Raw genomic sequence first — 21,436 nt, 5'->3', positions numbered from 1 at the left:
TTTGTTATTTATATTTCTCACTGCTTCTTCACAGTCATCCCACCATGGCACTTTTTCTTTCTTTGTCCTGCCTTTACTTTTAGGAATGGATTCAAATGCAGCCGATAATATGCCTTGCTTTATTTTGCTGTCAAGTGCTTCTATGTTCATTCCATCATTAACCTCACTTAAATATCCTTCACTTTTCTTTATAGAAACCTCTCCCAATTAGCTCTCTCAAGAATCCATTTCCCACCCGTGCTCTCTATTATCAATGAGGTAGTAATATTTATCTTGCACCATATTTGGTACTGATCACTCCCTATAGTGCAGTTCCTTCTTGGGCCACTGTCCAATAGCATACTGATGCAGTGGGGTTTGATACCAATGTAAGATCAGGCAAAGATTCTTTTCCTGTATTAAGAGAGTAAGAGAGCGTCCATTACGCACGATCCATTACGCACTATAGTTTTTCTTGTTTTTTGTTTTGCTTTGTTCAATAATGAGCGGAGTATAATAAAATACTGTAACCTGAATCCAAAATAAAACAAACACAATTTTTTTATTTGGAGGAATGGGGCAAGCGGACACACAGTGGAGCTCATCGCTGGCGCACCAATCCTTGATAATAAGTCATAAACTGGTGTAGATATATACAGGAATTTAAACATTCCGTAACTTGGGCTGCGGCTGAGAAACTTCTACATTTTGATACACATTTTGAGCTTGTGTCAGCTACCACAGTTTTGTAAGCACACACAAATTATACATCAAAACGTGAGCAATTTTGTCCCCTCATCCATGAAAAAATATAGCTGACAGAAGTTATAGTTTTTAAGTAGTTACCCATTTTTCCCTAAAAATTTCCCTCGAAAAATAGTGTCGCAGAAAAATCCAGTCTTTGAGATGTCACAATTGTCAAATGGAGTGTGGAAAAGAAATACGGTCTTTGTGATGTCACAACTCTTCAAAGAAATACAGTCTTTGTGATGTCACAACAGGCAAATAGAGTACGGCAAAGAAACCCAGTCGTGGAAACGCATGTAAACACATTAGGGGAATTCCCCACAAGGCTGTATTTCATGGACTGTCTCCAACCATTTTCATGCACACATGCGCAGCCACACAGGGCCAGCACACGATTCAGATTTCTCCAGGTATTGTCTAGTATTGGTTTTATTCTCGAAATATAATAAAAATATATTTTCTTATTGACCCTAAAGCTCTTCCGTACATCAGAGCTAGCGTTGCGTCACCACCCTCTGATGGTACGAAATGCACTATCCTGTGTGTCTATGTAATGAGCTCATGTTTTAAATGACTCAAGAATCTGAAGTCACTCCGGCAAGAGTTAGGCGACCAAGTGTATATAAACGGAAACTGAAAAGAATTACTTAGGGTGAATTGAAGTCGAGGACATTTCGCCTAATGCATATCGAATGTTCACACTTTGCATTCCACCGAAAAGTAATCATTTTGACAGAATCAAACGATTCCTGCGAGAGTTCCATTCACAGCTTGGAGAAAAAAACCGACTCTTTGGACTAGTTTACCCGAAGTGCATAAAATACACGGAATCAAAATACAAACTAAGAGTCTGGAAGTCGAACGACTCTTTTTGACTGGGCGACTCCTCAAGAGCCGAATCTCAAACTAAGACTCGAACCTTTCATCACAAAGTAACTATAAATATGAAGTTAATACAAACGACATGTTAAATGTCGTATTTATGGTCGAAATACACTCCGCCTTTCATTCCAACATTTCCACGCTAATCTCTTGTCATTTCTTCAAATGTGGCCCTAATCGTCCACCCGCACGGTCTTGAGCTCGACTGCTCCCGTCTCGACGGCGGGAACGCGCGCGATCTTGGATCGATTGCTCTGCGATCGCCGGTACCTCGTGACCATGGGCCGCTTATCGTCGGCGGAGCGGGGGCGTCGGCGTCCCGCGGATCGAAAAACCTTCCGAGCGCTCGAAAGTCACTGTTCCCCGAACACGACACCTAACCCCTGTCCACCATGACACCTCCGTTATGAGCGACCGGGAGCCATGGCTGCTTGGCTCGGGATAACTTCCCTCTCCTCACGGCCCCAAGTCACGGCGGCGGCGGCCGCGGTGGTGGTGTTGTTGCTGCTGCTGGTCGCGGCTCGGAGCAACGGTAAACCGCTGGAGAGACGTCCCCATGGCGAGTCGCGTCAGCCCGGAAGACCTCCCGTGGTGCTCGGTAAGTGTTGTGGAGCCTTCTTTGGGTTCCACGGGGCTCCCCGGCGAAATGGTTCCCAGTTAAACGTCGCTGTTATGTACGACGACGAGTGGTTCTCATCGTAGTTTCGCTGTCATCTCCCTAAAAGCATATATAGCCAGGCGTGGAGGGTTGGACTAAATCATATCAATAAATATCTTCTCGGACTGAGGTCCCAGAGACAGAACCTTACAAAACGGGGGTGACAGGAGCCTAATGCGTATCAAATCGGGGGTCCTGGGTGTGTAGAAGTGGAGATTCACCGGCTTCTATCTCCCAAGCAACAGATTCGCCCTCACCCGCTCCCACTCCAGTTTACACAGTTCACCAGGCACGCCACAGAACGACAAACAAACTAGACGAGTGGCATCTGGGAAGGTTAAAGTGTGTTTTGGGTAGTATTCTCTTTTTTTTTTTAAATCAAAACTATGCAGCGCTCTCTCGCCCGAGTCTTGAATTGGGCGTCTGTTTACGAACAGCTACAGCGCAGACTCACGGTCATGTGACTCCACTTGGCGTTGTAACCCAGCGTGCAGAGGTTTCCCAACCAGGTTCGAGGGAAATATGGGGAAGGGGTATATTTAGGCTCTTGTTTTCAATCTACGTCTGCCATGTACTTACATCAAGACGTGGTTCGGCTTTAGCTCAGAACCCTTGAAAAAACAAATCTACCATGTAATTGAATGTAGATTTTCTTTATTTTGTTTTCTTTTGGCATAAGCAATATCTCCCTTGTACAAAGCCATTTCAGGTTTAACCAAGTCACTGGTCTTGACCCGACGACTTGCAGTTTACTAGGAGTGAGTGAGTGTGTGTGTGTGTGTGTGTGTGTGTGTGTGCGTGTGCGTGCACGCACGCACGCGCGCGCTACTTTATCAAAGCACTCTTGTTTAAGTGACTATTCCACGCAAGGCATGGGAAGGAAAACTCAGGAACTCTAATCTTACAGATTGGAGTATGTTTTAGCTGAGCAGAATGGCTGCCAAGATTTGTGAAAAACAGGTAAACAAGAGGGGGAAAATAGTCTCCATTGATTGAGTTGAGCAACACAAATCTGTAAAATGGGGCACTGTGCTAGAACAGAGGTAAACACGGCCGGTATGCATTTAAATCAATACACTCGAGGGGAGTATCTACCTTCATAATCCCCTGTATCTCTCAGATAAAACACGATTGTCCCTCTGTTTTGTTACCTTTCTGTATTAAGCCACTGGATAACTAATGCTGGATTTCTGATGGGGTGGAAAAAAATGTAAAGTAATACATAAGTACCTTGAGAAGTAAAACAATGCCCATAATAATTGTACCTTGAAAAGACAATTTTGGAGGCAAGGTGTGTAGGCAAACCGCATAATACAGATCCAGTTTTCCCTGGGTGAACCCATTGTGTGACTATTTGACGCCTAGTCTTAATTGTATAAGAATTTTTTAGCATAAAATGTGTTTTCACAACTTTCCAAGGGAAAGTGTTTTGGTCAACTTTTGTTTTCATCTGTAGTTCCCGGGGACCTGGGGAACCAGTTGGAAGCGAAGCTCGACAAGCCCAGCGTAGTCCATTACATCTGCTACAAGAAGACAGACTCCTTCTTCACCCTGTGGCTTAACCTGGAGCTGCTGGTCCCTGTCGCCATAGACTGCTGGATAGACAATATTAGGTACTGTTCACTGTGTTCATGTGGGTGGTGTATATATGGAATGATTCATTCATGTACCATCCATCCTGTTTTCTTCATCCATGTCGTAACCATTTTGGGTAACCGTCCTTTCATTCACTAGATGATCAATAAGGTTAGACAATGTTTTGCCGAAGTGGTATTACGTATGTGTAAAGGTTACCAGTGGACTGAAAGCCAGCTCTTGCAATATTTTTGTGTAATACTCGTACTTAAAACAAAGAATAGTTGTGATCTAAACTTTCCAGATTCCTGGAGGGTCTGGCTATAGGTACGGCGGCCAAAAGACCCCGTTGACCTCCAGGGGAACAGGATTATCAGCCTACACTAGGCAAACTGAACTTTGAATTACCAACTTGTCAACAACATACTAAAAGAACTGGGTCTTAGGGCTGGAAAGCAACAAACAAAAATGTATACATCAATGAAAATATTACTCTATAAAACACAACATATTGTTGAAGATAGGCACAAGCATTGTTCAATGACATGACACTCTTTCTTTTTTGGTCTTTGACTGGAAAATGTATTATTCATAAACTAGATATGAAGACACAGGTTAAATAGAACAAATATCTATAAAGTACGCCCAATTTGAAACAACTTCCAGTTTTTTGTTTTTTTTAAGTTCATTTTGGGAGTTTTGTGGCTTAAAAGTCTCAGAATGTCAGGCGGTGTGACCATGTGTTAGAGAGGTAAAAGTCAAGACAAGGTTTTTGTGGCAGTCCCGCCTGCCCCACGCCTTCCCGAGTGGTGCTCTCAGGGCCCTCTGTCAAGAGACAAAAACGATGGGTTTGAAAACAAAACCGTTTTATTATAGAGAGTTGGCTAGGTGGAACAAGCCTCGGAGCAGGGACAGATGTCCATCTATGTCACGTACTGAACCAACGCTATTTTATTTCCATCCCATATGAAGAATGCAAAAAGAGGAGGTGCTCAAGGAACTACACTGTGCCAGACCCGCCCGGTCTGTTTGACGGTCACGTCTGGCCCATGTACGTCAAACACAAGAACATCAAACACAAAACACATAGGAGAGGAGCCCTTATGTCACCATAAGGGCTCCTCTCCTATGTGTGTGTGTGGGGGGAAGGGGGTTTTACCTGCTGCTCCTTAGACCAAGCAACAGGTACACAGTCACACTGATCCTGGGCCCAATTACCCTGAACCAGGACAGGTGTGGCTTCTCAAACCACACCATCCCCACACCACAGCTTTATTTACGGTTGTACCGCCTGACATTTTTAACAAATGATAACTTATATATATGTGGATAAAAAAATACTTTTTTTTCCTTTTTTTAACTAAATAAAAAACTATAAATGCATGTATGTCAATATTTATCATACTCCTCTTTTAAAAACATAATTTTTCATTTTACCATAAACACTTTTACATAGAACTGTGAGAGTGTAATAGGCTAGCTGCTGCTTAGGGGTTGGAAATGTATTTCTGCTCATGTGACACGCCAGATAGATCACCCCCAACTCTATGCCTGACTCTAAGTTGTGCGGTCTAGTATGAGAAATGTCTCTTACTTATAGGTAGTAAAAGAAGGAAGTAAGTGCTTTAGTTCCTGCTTCAAACCTTTTTCCCCCTCACTAACACAACAGAGATGAACTACTTATACAGCTATACAGTTATACAACTTATACAGCTCGCTGCCGTGGTTGTTTGTGCAGCGAACTTGCAAGGCTGACATTATACACTAATAAGATTCATGAATCTGCCACAATTACACAAGTAGCTCCTCCATTTCAGAAGTCCACACTCGCCCCCTTGCTGCTTTTTCTGGCTTTGGCATTGTGCAGGCACACCATATCATTGGCTGTTGAAAATTGCGATTGCGATTAGAGATGGATCAGATCTGGTATCGGGTGCCTATACTGACTTCATTCACTCATCTGATATCGGACTGATGTTGCCAATCCACATGCCGATCCAAATTCCAATCCATAGCTTGTGGTGGATCATGAACCCGCCGTTTTATTTAGCTATTTTAATGGTCTGCCTCCTTGAGAATTCAACCTCGGCAAATAATTAACCTGTAAAGCGCAATGCGCGAATAGGTATTGGCAGTTGAAGTTAGGCAAACCGTCACTGCACAGCAGCCATTCAGCAGTTATTCCAAGCTGAAATTTCCATTTGATTGTTGCACAGTGAACACACATTAGAGAAATATTCCTGGTAATGGTGTGTGAAGTGAAGACGCACAAGTGGAGGCGCACCGGCGCATTTCCCTCCCCTCCTTTATTCCGAAGTGATCTGCTGCGTGTGTATGCAGCTGGAAACGGAGTAAATTGAATACATCTAGATTTTTTATTTTCTTTGTTTAGAGAAAATAGCGCTCTGATCAGAGCTGTGGAACCGTGCGTAAATGCTTCTACTCTGTGTGTGTGTGTGTGTGTGTGTGTGTGTGTCTGTGTGTGTGTGTCTATGTGTGTCCTGGCGTGCAGGCTCATCTACAACAGCACCACCCATGCCACGTCGTCTCCACCAGGCGTGGACATCCGCGTCCCAGGCTTCGGAGAGACGTTCTCGTTGGAGTACCTGGACCCCAGCAAGCGCAGCGTGGGTGGGTGGAAGCCACATAGCTTTATCACACACACATGTGTGCATGGCAAGTAAAGTACTGGAGAGATGGGTTGAGTACTCAAAGGTACTCTTACTTTAACAAATATTATTTAATTACGTAACACAAGTAGAAGTAAAAGTAGAACTACTACTCTTAACGGTTATTACACCTGTTCTTAAATCCACACAGTAAGCGAGTGGTTTCAAGCTATTTAGTGTGTTTAAAAAAAAAAAAAAAAGGACTTTCTGTAAGCAAAACATGTTATAAAAACAGTACAAACGACGTTTGGGTAAAGGATTTAGCACTGTAAGTAAATTTAATACATTATATTAAAGGGCAATTTGCAGGTGAGCATACTCAGTAAATGAATGTGTGTGGAAACTATGTAGCAATTCGATTTTAAGAATTTCTTTTTAGAATTACAGCTGGACTAATTTTGGCAATTTTGTAAGCCATGCCCACCTAAAAATCTGATGTTGCCCGCAAACTTGAATGTTGACGTCACAGGCGTGAGATGGGATGGAGCTTGCGCTACAGTCAACTGCAACTTGGCAAGAGAAGCTCAGTGTGTTTTTTTTATTATTTTTTTATTTTATTTCCCAGTTTCCTCCTTGTACGAAAAACAAAGAACGTAAACATTGGCTTTGCCCCACGTGGAGTACAGAGTCTATCCAGGGAGATCTCCGCGAGAGATGCTTAAAATTATTATTTTTTTGTTTTTACAAACCATCTTCTCCATAAGCCCCCCAAAAAACATGAAGCATGTACAACTAGCCAACCCCCAAAACAAACAGTCCTTGGCATGGATCACATTTTTACCGCAGCCATGTCTTGTGTTTTCTGCTAAAAACATTTTTTTTTTTGTTTGAACTCTGCTTGAATATGCATGTGTTTGTTTGTCCACTAGGCATGTACTTCTTCACTATAGTGCAGGCGCTGGTGGAGTGGGGTTACACCAGAGGTGACGATGTAAGGGGGGCGCCCTACGACTGGAGGAAAGCTCCCAGTAAAAAACACACACGCACACACACACACACGCACACACACACACACACACAATTCAGTACACAATTTAAACAAAGGTGGTTGTTAGCATAGTTGGATTTATATATATTTATTTTGATAAGTTAGATATTTTATATTTGGAATTTTCATTAGAAATTTTGTAAACTTTTTTTATTTTATTTTTTTATGTGGGTTATTTTTTTTTTTAGATTTGATATATTTGAGTTCCAATTTTAGATACATAATTTTTCGACACTGAAAGTATGTTGTTGAATGAATGTTGTGCGGCTATTTTGTGTCTGATAATCAAGAGGAATGCATATTTTTCTTTCATTTAATTTAATTTATGCATTTTTATTTTTTCAGTCTTCAATAATATATATTTTTAACCTAGTTTTTGCATATGAGAATATCCCAAATAGCTGGGAAATATATTGAAGTGATTTATATGAATTCCCAAAGTAATTATAACCACAAACCACGAAGATGAACCATTCATAGCATCAGCGGCACGGGAGTCGAGGTGAATGAGTTTGCCATTTGACATTGGCTGTTTTTAATGGCGAGGTGATTCCTTGCACACAACGGCTGTGACTCATCAGCTGCAAGCACCATCTGCCTGGTACCTGTGAAGAACCGCTGCCACGTTCCTCCTAGGACGATCCCAACAACTGAAATCAAGAGTGGACAAGTTCCGATCAAGGCGTTTAGAGGCATTGGCCCGCACAGAACAAGTCATGTTTTCAATAAGATGCACATAATTAATGCTCGGTTCAAAATACATGTTTTGTTTGCTTTTATAAGGGAATTCCTTCTCAGAGAGGGCATGGCTTTCTTTTGGATGTGCTGACAGATTGAGTGTTTGTGTTGAGACAGGGACATTTAGCTTATGCTAGCCAATCAAAGCCACACCTCAAAAACCCAAGAGTACATAACACGATTTTTATCATATACATACAGTCTGAGCAAAAGCATATAATGCTGTCTTTAAAGTGTTACCCTGTTGGTCTGTCCGGCGATCCCTCTTCCAGACGAGAACAAGGAGTATTTTCTGGCGCTGCAGCAGATGATCGAGGAGATGGCGGAGAAGGCCGGGGGGCCGGTGGTGTTGATCGCCCACAGCATGGGGAACATGTACACGCTCTACTTCCTCAAAAACCAGCCGCAGGCCTGGAAGGACCGGTACATCAAGGCCTTCATCTCCCTGGGAGCCCCCTGGGCCGGGGTGGCCAAGACCCTCCGTGTGGTGGCTTCTGGTGAGACCAACAGCAGCGATGCAACATGCACCATGCTCTGTCTACACATGGCCATATTATCCATATTATCTCTGATATGAGACCAGATATCGACTGGGTTTTTGGTTATAGCAACATTGTGATACAGATAAGTGTTGTCTTTAAGGAGCATTACAGTAAAGTAATGCAATTTTTCTGAAACTTCAGATAGCTCTGTGAGGCAGACAGTACTCCAATATCCAAACGACTTTACACAGTTATTATGAAGGTTTTTTGTGGTTCGCAGCCCCGTACTGATAGGACTTGACGTGGTAGGACGAGTACCTCTCACAGAGTTGGGGTAAAAAAAAGACTACGATAAAATACGCTTGCATATTGAGCAAATGTCCGACCAATGGGCCGCAAAGAATGAAGGGTGAGTCAGCCGGTTGATTCTATCTGGTCCTCATCCGGTCTCTTCAGGTGATAATAACCGTATCCCAGTGATCAGCCCGTTGAAGATTCGCTCCCAGCAGCGCTCTGCCACCTCCACCACATGGCTCTTTCCCTACGCCCACTCCTGGCCCAAAGACCAGGTGGGTGTGTGTGTGTGTGTGTGTGTGTGTGTGTGTGTGTGTGTGTGTGTGTGTGTGTGTGTGTGTGTGTGTGTGTGTGTGTGTGTGTGTGTGTGTGTGTGTGTGTGTGTGTGTGTGTGTGTGTGTGTGTCCAGTGAATTGATATACATGTTGGTTTCATTCTAAAAGTAATTGCATGTTATTCATTTGATTGTATTGCTTGTGGCTTTGATTTCCATCAGTTTAATTTTAATTTTAGGATTTATCTTTCAATTGTTTTTTCCATTTCCATTTTTGCAAGCTTATATTTAATGTTCTTTGTCATTAGGTTTATTTATACATGACCATACCATTATTTTTGTCATCTTAGGTTCCACTTTCGGCTTCAACGCTCGATTTATTTCATTAATTATTGTGTATGACCACATTTTTTCCCAGTTCATTTGTTTCCCCATTGCTTTATTATTTTTGCTGATTTTTTTAATGTAACCTGTTGCTGACTGGGGATGTATGAAGTATCTGTCAAAGCAACAAGAACAAAATTGTAAAAAAATCTAAATCCAAATATCTTTCCATGTCAAATATATCTCCATCTCAGCGTGTCTCCATGTCCTTCCCTCCCCACAAACAAACAAATTTGCCTCATGGACCCCCCTCCAGGTCCTGGTGCGGACGCCCACCGCCAACTACACCGTGATGGACTACCAGCGTTTCTTCTCCGACATCGGCTTCTCCGACGGCTGGCTCATCCGCCAGGACACGGAGCCGCTGGTGGCGGGTCTGAAGCCTCCGGGCGTGGCCACCCACTGCCTGTACGGCAGCGGCGTGGCCACGCCCGAGTCCTTCCTCTACTCCGACAAGTTCCCCGACGTGGAGCCCACCGTGGCCACGGGCGACGGCGACGGCACGGTCAACCTGCGCAGCGCCACCCAGTGCCGGCGGTGGGTGGGGCGCCAGGCACAGCCCGTCCGGCTGCTGGAGCTGCCAGGCAACGAGCACGTCAACATGCTGCTCAACTTCACCACCGTGGCCTACATCAAGGGTGTGCTGTTTGGGCCCTGACGCCCGCCACAAAAAAAAGACGCGCACATCATCATCACCGCCGGCCGTAGCGGTGGAAGGATCTGGACTTTTTGTTTTTCCGTCTCTGTGTAAACACAGCCACACGGAGCAGGCCACTTCCAAGCCTGTCCTTTCACACTCAAATCCTACCTTGTTTGATTTCCGTTTCACACCGCGAGGCTAGAGTGCGTTTTGATGTCAGATTGTTTACCGCCGAATAGAACCAAAAACAGAAGATCTTTTAAAAATTGGATGCAAAGGTCGACAAAAGATTGATTTTACCTTGTTAACGCAAGTGTACTGATACATACATACAGTGTAGTCATTTTATATATTACTATGTGTGTGTATGTTACTAGAAATACCAGGCATGTGCCAATTTATTTCCAGACAGCCAGGTTGAGTTATGTACGGAGTTTTGTTTTTTGGTTGTTGTTTAGATTAAGCCTGAAGTCATTGAGCACACATTTCTACCTTCTTCAATGCGATGGGTCACATGGGCGATGGGTCTTTTACCTACTACTCTAATGCCGTTACAAGAAGACTTTAACTCATACTTTAACTTATGTCTTGTAAAGCAGATCTGAACCAATTTTTTTATTTCATATTTTACCATATTATTTAAACCACTCCAAGAACCCGTTTTTAACGTCCCATACTTTTATTTCTCAAGTTGCCGTTTCACCAAACGACTGGCTGTCTTATTTTTCCTATAAAAAAACACTTTTAACTTTGTATGAAATAGAAAGCTTTATTTATCGAGTTCCTTGCGGACGTTTGGGAAGACTGTCTTCGCTGCCAATTCCACTGCCCTTTCCCAAAGCTGACCTTATTTCAAGCCCTCTCTTCCCGCTGTAACGAATTTCGCCCACATTCCGACCCGGATGTGTATTTGGTACATGACGGGCACCTTTGCCCCCCCCCCCCAGATTTTCACCGTCGACGCCTCGTGATAGACATCTTTGTTGTGGAAGCCTTGTTCTTTATAACACCCATGCTCAGATCAGAGTCATGTAAAATGGAATATTTGTTCAAACGTTGACTGAAGAGCCCTGGACTTCTGTGTACTTGTACTGTGTCGCCAATGCTGGGCTGGACAGATATGATGTATTACACGTCATTTGCTGGGAGCTATCGTGAGCAGTGTGTTGTGCACGTGCTGCTTGTATTGTAGTAAAATGTGAAGAAATGCACTCTGCCTCTGGGATTTGTGTGTGTGTGTGTGTTAAAATCTTGTGATTGTTTCCCTTTTCCTGATCTGTAGAATTTAGCAGAGTCTACAAAATAGGGTAGTGAACTTTTTTGACTCACCGTTCAACTGAAAGAAGGTGTTAACCCCCTCACCTCAATGTTTCAGGCATTATTTTCTTGTTTTAAGGTCCATGGACTTTCCCGTCTACGCTTCCTGTAGTCTAAATGTAGTAGCGATACTTTGTGTATAGTGTTTTCATAATCTTATCCAGACTGATATTGTATCAAAAATCCAAGTTTTATTTACAATATAAAACATTTCACAAAATATATTTATAAAATTTCAATTTTTTTTTTTTTTAATAATTGAATAATTATAACCAAGGCTCCTGTCCGAAGTCCATAAGTGTTCAAAATAATCGATACAGAGTTCCTAGTTCCATGCTTTGCAGTGTTTTCATGTTTCACTATCAGGGTTAGGCCTTCATGGAGCTGAAGTTTGGGGTAGTGAAAAGGCTTCTTACGGCCCTAGAGGAAGACCGAAGGTCTTGTTTCCCGCCTTGCAGCGCAGCTCCCGACAGTCCACCCTCAGGAGGAATGGACCGTCCTCGTGGTCATCCGCCAGACTCTTAAAAGGGGGGCAAAAAAATAGCAAACTCATACAAGTCAGGTCTGAGTCAAAGACAAATCAAGTGGATGTAATTCAAAGTCAAATTTGTTGTTTAAATGACGAGGGGTGGTTAAGGATTGCCGTAATAACATTGAATAATGGAACCCTTTAGTCATGTCTTTGAGCCATTGACATGTTTGTATGCCCTGCTGTAAAATGAAATATATTCATCATGATCTGGCAAGTATATTCTCATATCCAGGGCTCCCGCATATTCTCAATCTCAAGGTTCCAGACTTCTCTGTCGATTTTTCAGACAGGTCTGACTCCCGACACAAACCCAAGAGTAAGACGGCTGTCACCTTGTATGTGTTGCTGATGAACACTGCAGTTCGGTGGCACACTACAAACATTCTGATTGGTCAGGGCTAAGGTTCATTTCCAGTTTTAGGAATGTTATCGCAGTACCTGCAGCTCCTGGAGACTGTCCTTCAACTGCTTGGTGAAGTCCCCCACGCACCAGGCCAGACTTACATGGAAGGATGGCTCCTAGTGGAACAATAAAACAAATGACCACCCCGACCACTTACTCAGTTTGCCGCTTGTTCAAAGTCTTACTGGGAAAGAGGAAAACTCAATACGTGATCTGCGGACGCACTCATTTGTGTCGCCTCGGAACAGCGACTCGCTTTAATTCACTTCCCTCTCCGACGTGGTGCTACCTTATAAAACGTCTCGAGACGAAACTCTGCCATGGTTTGGTCCACCGCTTTGACCACCTCCAACAACTGCGCCTGCCCGGTGGACACCTCCATCCCCAGGAATGTCCTGTAGGATGTGGCAAACAGAAAGAAAGATTCATGAAGACAAGAAAATGTGGCGTAGTAGAGTCGGTCCGATAAGTGGAAATGGAGCAGAGGAGAATTCTACACCGCGTTCCAATTATGCAAGGGACAGTCAGTATAATTTTCAAGTCATCAACCGTTAGGGTATAATTCAAATGTTATTGAACAAACCTCCCAATGATAACATTTTTTTTTTCAAAAATACAAAAACTCAAAATGCACTGTTCCAAATTATTATGCACAACAGAGTTTCAAAACATTTTATAGGTTGTAAAGAACTGAAAATGGTCATTTGTTGAATGTGCAGCATTAGGAGGTCATAGTTACTGAAATCAAAAGCTATTTCAATCAAAAACATCTTAACATTTACATTTAGTCATTTAGCAGACGCTTTTATCCAAAGCGACTTACAAGGGAGAATAACATTCAAGCTACATTGCGACTGAGATTAGTGTAACAACAACATTAGTGTAACAATAAATACTGCAAGGTGGTGCTAAGTTAAGGTCCTCTTAACATAGGACACTTCTTTGATATCACCTTCACAATTCTTGCGTCCATTGAACTTGTGAGTTTTTGGAGAGTTTCTGCTTGAATTTCTTTGCAGGATGTCAGAACAGCCTCTCAGAGCTGCTGTTCTGATGCAAACTGCCTCCCACCCTCATAGATCTTTTGCTTGAGGATGCTCCAAAGCTTCTCAATAGGGTTGAGGTCAGAGCAGGATGGGGGCCACACCATGAGTTTCTCTCCTTTTATGCCCATAGCAGCCAGTGACACAGAGGTTTTCTATGCAGCATGAGATGGTGCATTGTCTTGCATGAAGATGATTTTGCTACGGAAGGCACGGTTCTTCTTTTTGTACCATGGAAGAAAGTGGTCAGTCAGAAACTCTATATACTTTGCTGAGGTCAATTCCACACCTCAAGGGACCCTAAAGGGCCCTACCAGCTCTCTCCCCATGATTCCAGAACCAAAACATGACTCCGCCACCTCCTTGCTGACGTCGCAGCCTTGTTGGGGCATGGTGGCCATCCACCAACCATCCACTACTCCATCCATCTGGACCATCCAGGGTTGCACGGCACTCATCAGTAAACAAGACTGTTTGAAAATGAGTCTTCATGTATTTCTGGCCCCACTGCAACCGTTTCTGCTTGTGAGCATTGGTTAGGGGTGGCCCAATAGTAGGTTTATGCACAACTGCAAGCCTCTGGCGGATCCTACAGCTTGAGGTTGGCGTGACTCCAGAGGCACCAGCAGCTTCAAATACCTGTTTGCTGCTTTGTAACGGCATTTTAGCAGCTGCTCTCTTCATCCCATGAATTTGTCTGGCAGAAACCTTCCTCATTCTGCCTTTATCTGCACCAACCGTCTGTGCTCTGAATCAGCCACAAATCTCTTCACAGTACGATGATCACGCTTAGGATTTCGTGAAATATCTAATGTTTTCATACTTTGTCCAAGGTATTGCACTATTTGAGGCTTTTCGGCAGCAGAGAGATCCTTTTTCTTTCCCATATTGCTTGAAAGCTGTGGCCTGCTTAATAATGTGGAACGTCCTTCTTAAGTAGTTTTCCTTCAATTGGGCTCACCTGGCAAACTAATTATCACAGGTGTCTGAGATTGATTTCAGTGATCCAAAGAGCCCTGAGACACAATACCATCCATGAGTTCAATTGAAAAACAAAACATTAAATGTTTAGGACACTTAAATCCAATTTGCATAATAATTTGGAACGTGGTGTAGACTTTACCTGGTCTTCTCGGCGTTGCAATAGACCCTCAGCGTTCCTGCCGAGCAAACAAACCTGGCAACCAGAAACGCATTCCATCAATTTACAACCGGAGGGAAGAATTTCTCAAATAAATCTGTGTTGTTTTTTTTTTTATCATCATCATCTCTGTATACTTGTTTTTCAACCCCCGACCTCCCGCACACTCCCTCAAGGGGCTCCGGGAAATGTGCCTTCAATCGACAGGGTCAAACTTTAGGTTAAAAAGGATCCCGATCGTTGCCATGTCGCCTTCCTTTTTCACAAATGTCAAGTGTATTGCCAGCGGTACCACAATACCAGGTTCAATTACTGTTTCGTTTCGAGGTTTGCAGCTGGCCTCATTTATCTTTACATATTGAATAAACTGCATAAGAGAATTGTTAATGTTTCCTATTCATAGTTCGAATTTGAAATGGCTGTGACTCTAAAATGACATTTATTATGTATTTATGCACTTCCCCACAATGGGTCTTACTGTAACAGCCACTTCATCAGAAGGTTATGGGGTTGTGTATTTCAATTTCTGTCTTATTTGTGGATTATTTCTATCAAACAAAAATTGTTTTTTTTCCCCCAGTATTGAAAGTCGGGTGGTCAGGGGTCAGACTATTTCAAATGAAATTTGAAGACATCGAATGCTTTTTTCCCCAGCACTATTTATCTGGTCATAAGGACGCCACACAAATCCCACTTGAAATTGTATCCAAAACATTTCAGCAAACATAAGATCATTTTCATGACAATGAAGGAAAATAGAGGTTCACGTGTTTATGTGCTGCTTAATTCGCACTTTGGGAGAATAGATCTCTGTTCTGTTTGACTGGAATTCTGTTTATCACTGCAAATATTTTCCTGTTTAATGAGGAGTGAGGCTGCAATGAGGAGGTGTTTTTTCGGTACCTTCCGATATCAGAGGCTCATATTTCCAGATATCCTGCGTCTTAAAATTTAATAGGGTTCATTTTGTCATCACAAAAATACTTTTTTAAGCACTACTTTTTCCAATTTTCAAGGACTTGGCTCACGCAAAACAAATACAAATAATTGCTCCTTTTCAACCAGTTAATATAGGGATCTGAGGTCCCCAAGACATGTTTTTGAAGTTTTTATGCTGAAAATACCCCTCATATTACGCATTCTAGCCATTCTAACATGCTGTTCAGGGACACTCTGTTTCAGTGGGTGGCGCCACCCTCCTGAGGCCCATAGTTCTGTAAGGCACTGGGGTTTGAGCTTGACTTCCGGGATCCGTTGTATTTGGTCTGTAAACTTTCACTGATTTCACCTCACCAAAATCTGTTTCTGAATAACATGAGGCGAGAAATTAGCAACGCAGTTCCTGAATCTTCACTCATGTTCGATCTACAAGGCTTCATTTAAAAGATTATTCCAACTTTCGTTTCGCTTCAAGCTTGTTGGGGACACCACACTCTGGGAATTTTTGTCTCATGCAATCGTCAGATAATCAAATAAAATAAATACATCTACCAAAAAAAAGATTTTTTTTTATTGGAACCCTGTTCCGTGCCCTAGCCTACAGTCTATCTACTATATACTATTTTTCTGGTTTTTTTTTTTTTTTAATAATCACAGCAGCAGTCTTTTTAAATACTTACATTTCCATCGACTGCAGTTTTTTCAGACAGTTGATATTAATTCCTCTTTTTTATTTAAAGATTTGTGCTGCTGTGTGAAGCCAACAGAGCAGTTCCCAGCGGCGCTTGTTACTCTAAAATCATGGGTGGAGTTATTCAAATGGGGGAAAGTTCTAATTCTACTGAGGCGCCAAGTGATAGGAAGGGGCTGCAAATCTGAACGACTTGTTTCACCACATGTTTTCTGAAGACAGCTCACAAAAAAACTGACTGGGTTGTGTTATTTCAGTTTGTGTGTGAGAAGGCCCATCAGAGGCCCAAATGTACTGTGCATGCAGTTTTTCATAATAGGTCCCCTTTAAAGGAAGAAGGAAAAAAAAAAAAAAAAAAAAAAAAAAAAAAAATATATATATATATATATATATATATATATATATATATATATATATATATATATATATATATATATATATATATATATTTATTTATTTTTCTTAGTCTCATTGGCTATTATTTATCAAAGTATACCATATCTATTATTAATCTCATTGTCATATAGTATTATGAGTGTATTTCCAACCATGCTGGTTGAAATGTACATTTCCCTGGCATCATCTATGTCGTAAAAGTGAGTCTGGAAGAATCTTATTACGTTTATTAGGATTTGAATAACAAAACCAGGAGGAATATCACAAGTTTTCAATTATTGTGTTTTTTTAATTTTTTTTTTTACAATGACATCCAAGCACTTCAGCACAAAAGGGGATTATTTTGAAAGTATCCCAGTCCTTACATTTCTGAGAATGAAATTCAAGCACGTCAAGGCCCTGGTAAGAACCCTGTTCTAAGTTATTTTCTATTGGGAGGGTTAGGGGGGGGACAAGCTTACCTCCGACAGTGGACCAGTCTCGGTCTGAGGCTCTGCGTGAAGGGCTGGATCCAGTGGTGTCTCAAGACCACCGTCTGGGACAGGCTGAGATGGAACTCCGTCTGTGGGGTCAGGACCACATCGCGGGCCGCCACCGCCTCCAGCAGCTCCTCTAGAAGCTCTGAAAACTCCTCGTGCGGATGGTCTGGTGTGTGTGTGTGTGTGTGGGGGGGGGGGGGGGGCGATAAAGTGGGGTTCATTCTGGCCTTACAAAATTTAATTCAGGGACCTTATTACTTTTTTAAGCACTATTTTTTTTTATTTTAAAGGACTTCGCGCAAAACAAATATACCGGTTATCAATTTTCAATGTGATCTTTATTAATTAAAATATAATATATTCTTAGTCTCTGTCTATTTACATTTTTTTTTCTATTTACATTAGTATATATCTATATATTATTCATCTCATTGTTATCTACTACTAAAAATGTCCAACCATGCAGGATTAAATTTACATTTCCCTGGCATCATCTAAAGGCAATTCTGGATTTCGGTTCTTACGTTACGATTTGAATAACATTCAAATCGCTGAAAAGGATCACAGCCTTTCAACGATCGCAAGGGGCTAAGAGGGGTCATTTTCAAGGTATTCCAACACTTCATGTTCTGAGGTCGAAATTCAAGCAGGAAACAGGAACAGCGAACCGACAGCGACAAGAACTCGGGAGATATTACCTTCAGATGCTATTTCGATGAATTGTTGTATTATAGACTGTGTGTGTGTGTGTGTGTGTGTGTGTCAGATGCTATTTTGATGAAATGTGGTATTATAGACTGTGTGTGTGTGTGTGTGTGTGTGTCAGATGCTATTTTGATGAAATGTTGTATTATAGACTGTGTGTGTGTGTGTGTGTGTCAGATGCTATTTTGATGAAATGTTGTATTATAGACTGTGTGTGTGTGTGTGTGTGTGTGTGTGTCAGATGCTATTTTGATGAATTGTTGTATTATAGACTGTGTGTGTGTGTGTCAGATGCTATTTTGATGAAATGTTGTATTATAGACTGTGTGTGTGTGTGTGTGTGTGTGTGTCAGATGCTATTTTGATGAAATGTTGTATTATAGACTGTGTGTGTGTGTGTGTGTGTGTGTGTGTGTCAGATGCTATTTTGATGAATTGTTGTATTATAGACTGTGTGTGTGTGTGTGTGTCAGATGCTATTTTGATGAAATGTTGTATTATAGACTGTGTGTGTGTGTGTGTGTGTGTGTGTCAGATGCTATTTCGATGAATTGTTGTATTATAGACTGTGTGTGTGTGTGTGTGTGTGTCAGATGCTATTTTGATGAAATGTTGTATTATAGACTGTGTGTGTGTGTGTGTGTGTCAGATGCTATTTTGATGAAATGTTGTATTATAGACTGTGTGTGTGTGTGTCAGATGCTATTTCGATGAATTGTTGTATTATAGACTGTGTGTGTGTGTGTGTGTCAGATGCTATTTTGATGAAATGTTGTATTATAGACTGTGTGTGTGTGTGTGTGTGTGTGTCAGATGCTATTTTGATGAATTGTTGTATTATAGACTGTGTGTGTGTGTGTGTGTGTGTGTGTGTGTGTGTGTGTGTGTGTGTGTGTGTGTGTGCCCGGCGGCCTTACAAGGGAAGTATACGCAGGTGGCCCAGTTTCCTCTCTCGTGCTTGAAAGAACGGAGGCGTCCGCCGTGGAGGGAGCTGCCGTCGGTCTGCGGGTCCCCCTCTTCCGGAAACATGTCCAACAGACAACGCGGGACGGGCAGCCTGGTAAGGGGAATCACCTCACAAGTGAGCGAGCATCGACTCGAAACCAAGTAGAAATGGAGATTTAACACCAGTCACAGTCACTTCGGAGAACATCGGCATGAGGAGGATGTTCTCACATTTCAATTGGCGCACACGCACCTTGTTTCCGAGGTCGGCTCCTCCGCTTTGAGTTTTTTACTGACCGAGCTGCCACCGTGGTCAACGTCATGTCGTCTTTTACTGTTGTCCGTCAGAGCTCCTGCTTCACTCTCCTCGTCCGAGCCGCTGCTGCCGCTGCTGCTGCTGTAGCCAACCAACATTGTACAGTATCGAAAGTAAAAACACACGTCCGAACAATCGCAGCCGGTCTGCCGCGCAAAAAAAAAAACACCACCACAAAAACAAAACCTTCCGGGTCATTGACCAATCGGGTGCAGGCTGAGGACGGCGCTTCTCCGCGGAAAAAAAAGCTGCGTTCCTCTGAATTAGAACTCGGAGGGAAAAAGGCGTTTTTTTTTTTATTTGAAAACACGTGTAAAGTCGATCTAAACTATAATGTCATTTTTAAGGATACCTTGACGTATGTTCAGGAGTTTGGAAACGCACACGTGTACCATCAAACCTACAAATTCCGTGTTTCCCCGAACGGAGTCAACGGAACGCAAGCTCGGAAGCGGGGGCTACCGACTCGGAAAGGGCTGATTTCCGAGTTTCGTTGGAACGTAGCATAATTATCTTCCTTCCTGTGTAAACAATCTGTTGTAACCATAATGGATGTCCTACTGAAACACTGAGCGGTGTTAGAGAGTTCCGCTTTAGAACGGCGTTACATTAAACATGTAAAAAAAAACATGTTTTTTCACCATATTGAAAGTATATTTTTAGTCTATAAAGTGTTAATGGTTCCGAGTATGTTTCTGCCAATTTGCACTTTTTTTGTGAGTATGTCACTGTGTTTATTAATAGGTGGGTTAATTAAAGGTGCAGTGTGTAGAATCTACGGAACAGACTTGGCAGAAATAGAATTTAATATTCACAAGTATGTTATAATCCCATACAATTAAGAACCATTGTGTTGGCTTCACCTAACAATTCTACACACCGCAACTTAATAGGTGATTATGTACTCATTTAAAGTGTGTGCAGTGTGTAGAATGTATTGGCATCAATTGGCGAGGTTGCAGATCGCAACCACCTGAACACCCCTCCCCATGGCGGTGCAACATGGCGGTGCAACATGGCGGCCTCCGGGGACAGGGCTCAACACTAACTTTTAAAAGTGGTTGCCAGGTTGGCAACCAAGCACCAGCTTTTGGTGGCCAAAACTGAAAATAATATGGTTGCTATTTTTAGTCACCATATACAGTATTTTGAGTCTATGCAGTTATATGTCAGCTTAACAATGAAAATATGACATAAAAGAATGTTTAAAAGCTTTATTACAGTAAACAAAATAAATTCTTTGTAGTTAAGTGTTTTATCTGATATTACAGAATTTGACTCTTTAGAGGAGAAGAATTGGGTCAAGACCGACAACAGCTGTGATAACACTAACTCCTCTGGTCACACTTCGACCGGTCATACTGAGCCTGTCTCTGTCTCTCTCTTACACCCACATGTATATGCTCACCACACAGACAATAAGAATCTCAAACGTTCTTTGTCCCCTTATTGTTTCGATGGTAAATTATTTTTGGGTTTGTTTTTTTTTTAACATGGAAAAAACACACATAGAAACAAACAACAACATGTACATGGAAAAACATAAACATCAGACGACAACATGTATTGAAAAAACAAAGTTAATTAAGTCCAGGAAAACCGGAACAGTTATAGTCATAGTTATGGCAGTAAATGAGGAGGAGAGGGATGTAACCAGGAGGGTATTGGGGTGTGCGTGTGTGTGTGTGTGTGTGTGTGTGTAGTGTCCACCAATGAGTGTACAGGACTTGTCCCAATTGGTTCTGGTGTACAAGGCTGGTATTATATCGTAGCACCTCCAAGCAACAGAAAAGCCACCCCTGAGTTCTGCAGCTGTACAGACACCCCACGGCCTCGAGAAAGCCCCGAGCACCCCACCCTACAGCCACAGAAGACCCCCCAGCCCCCAGAGAACCCAGAAGCCTGCGGAGCCCCCCGGCCCAGCCCCAAATGGCATAACCCAGTCCCAGAGAGCGCGAGGAGACCCCGCACCCCCGAGGCGCATACATATGACCCACCCCCATGTGCAGGCACCAGACACAGGCGCAGAACCCGGGCCACGGGCGCTCGGCACTGACCGCAGGCCCGCACACCCCACCCGCCCCGCAAGTGAGCGGGCAGGGCCCCCGCACCCCACGCTAGGGCGAGACCCTGCCCACCACAGCCAACCAGACATCCCATCCAGGCGAGAGCCCCGAGTGCCCATCCACGTAGCAGAGTGTGTGCAGCGCAGGGCACCT

At 42.7% G+C, this 21,436-nt stretch overlaps 2 protein-coding genes across 2 annotated transcripts; one reads left to right on the top strand and one right to left on the bottom strand.

The window, feature by feature from the left end:
- The first annotated feature begins 1,901 nt into the window (after positions 1–1,901).
- On the top strand, positions 1,902–11,521 carry pla2g15 (phospholipase A2, group XV). Its single transcript, XM_080002495.1, has 7 exons — positions 1,902–2,206; positions 3,723–3,879; positions 6,354–6,472; positions 7,380–7,478; positions 8,509–8,733; positions 9,175–9,287; positions 9,927–11,521. Exons 1-7 carry the CDS (start codon positions 2,032–2,034, stop codon positions 10,326–10,328), a joined length of 1,290 nt encoding a protein of 429 aa, XP_079858621.1. The 5' UTR covers positions 1,902–2,031; the 3' UTR covers positions 10,329–11,521.
- Positions 11,522–11,911: 390 nt separating this feature from the next.
- Positions 11,912–19,447, bottom strand: usb1 (U6 snRNA biogenesis 1). Its single transcript, XM_080001736.1, has 7 exons — positions 19,155–19,447; positions 18,874–19,013; positions 17,234–17,417; positions 14,729–14,782; positions 12,852–12,957; positions 12,598–12,678; positions 11,912–12,147 (listed from the first exon to the last, which is right to left on the bottom strand). The coding sequence occupies exons 1-7, from the start codon at positions 19,313–19,315 to the stop codon at positions 12,040–12,042; spliced, it is 834 nt and encodes a 277-aa protein (XP_079857862.1). The 5' UTR covers positions 19,316–19,447; the 3' UTR covers positions 11,912–12,039.
- Between the last annotated feature and the right edge of the window lie 1,989 nt (positions 19,448–21,436).

The sequence above is a fragment of the Zeus faber genome (assembly GCF_960531495.2).
Source record: "Zeus faber genome assembly, chromosome: 6".
In the NCBI taxonomy this organism is placed as follows: Eukaryota; Metazoa; Chordata; class Actinopteri; order Zeiformes; family Zeidae; genus Zeus; species Zeus faber.
Note: the sequence above shows the minus strand (reverse complement) of the source record. Positions and strands in the feature narration are given on the sequence as shown.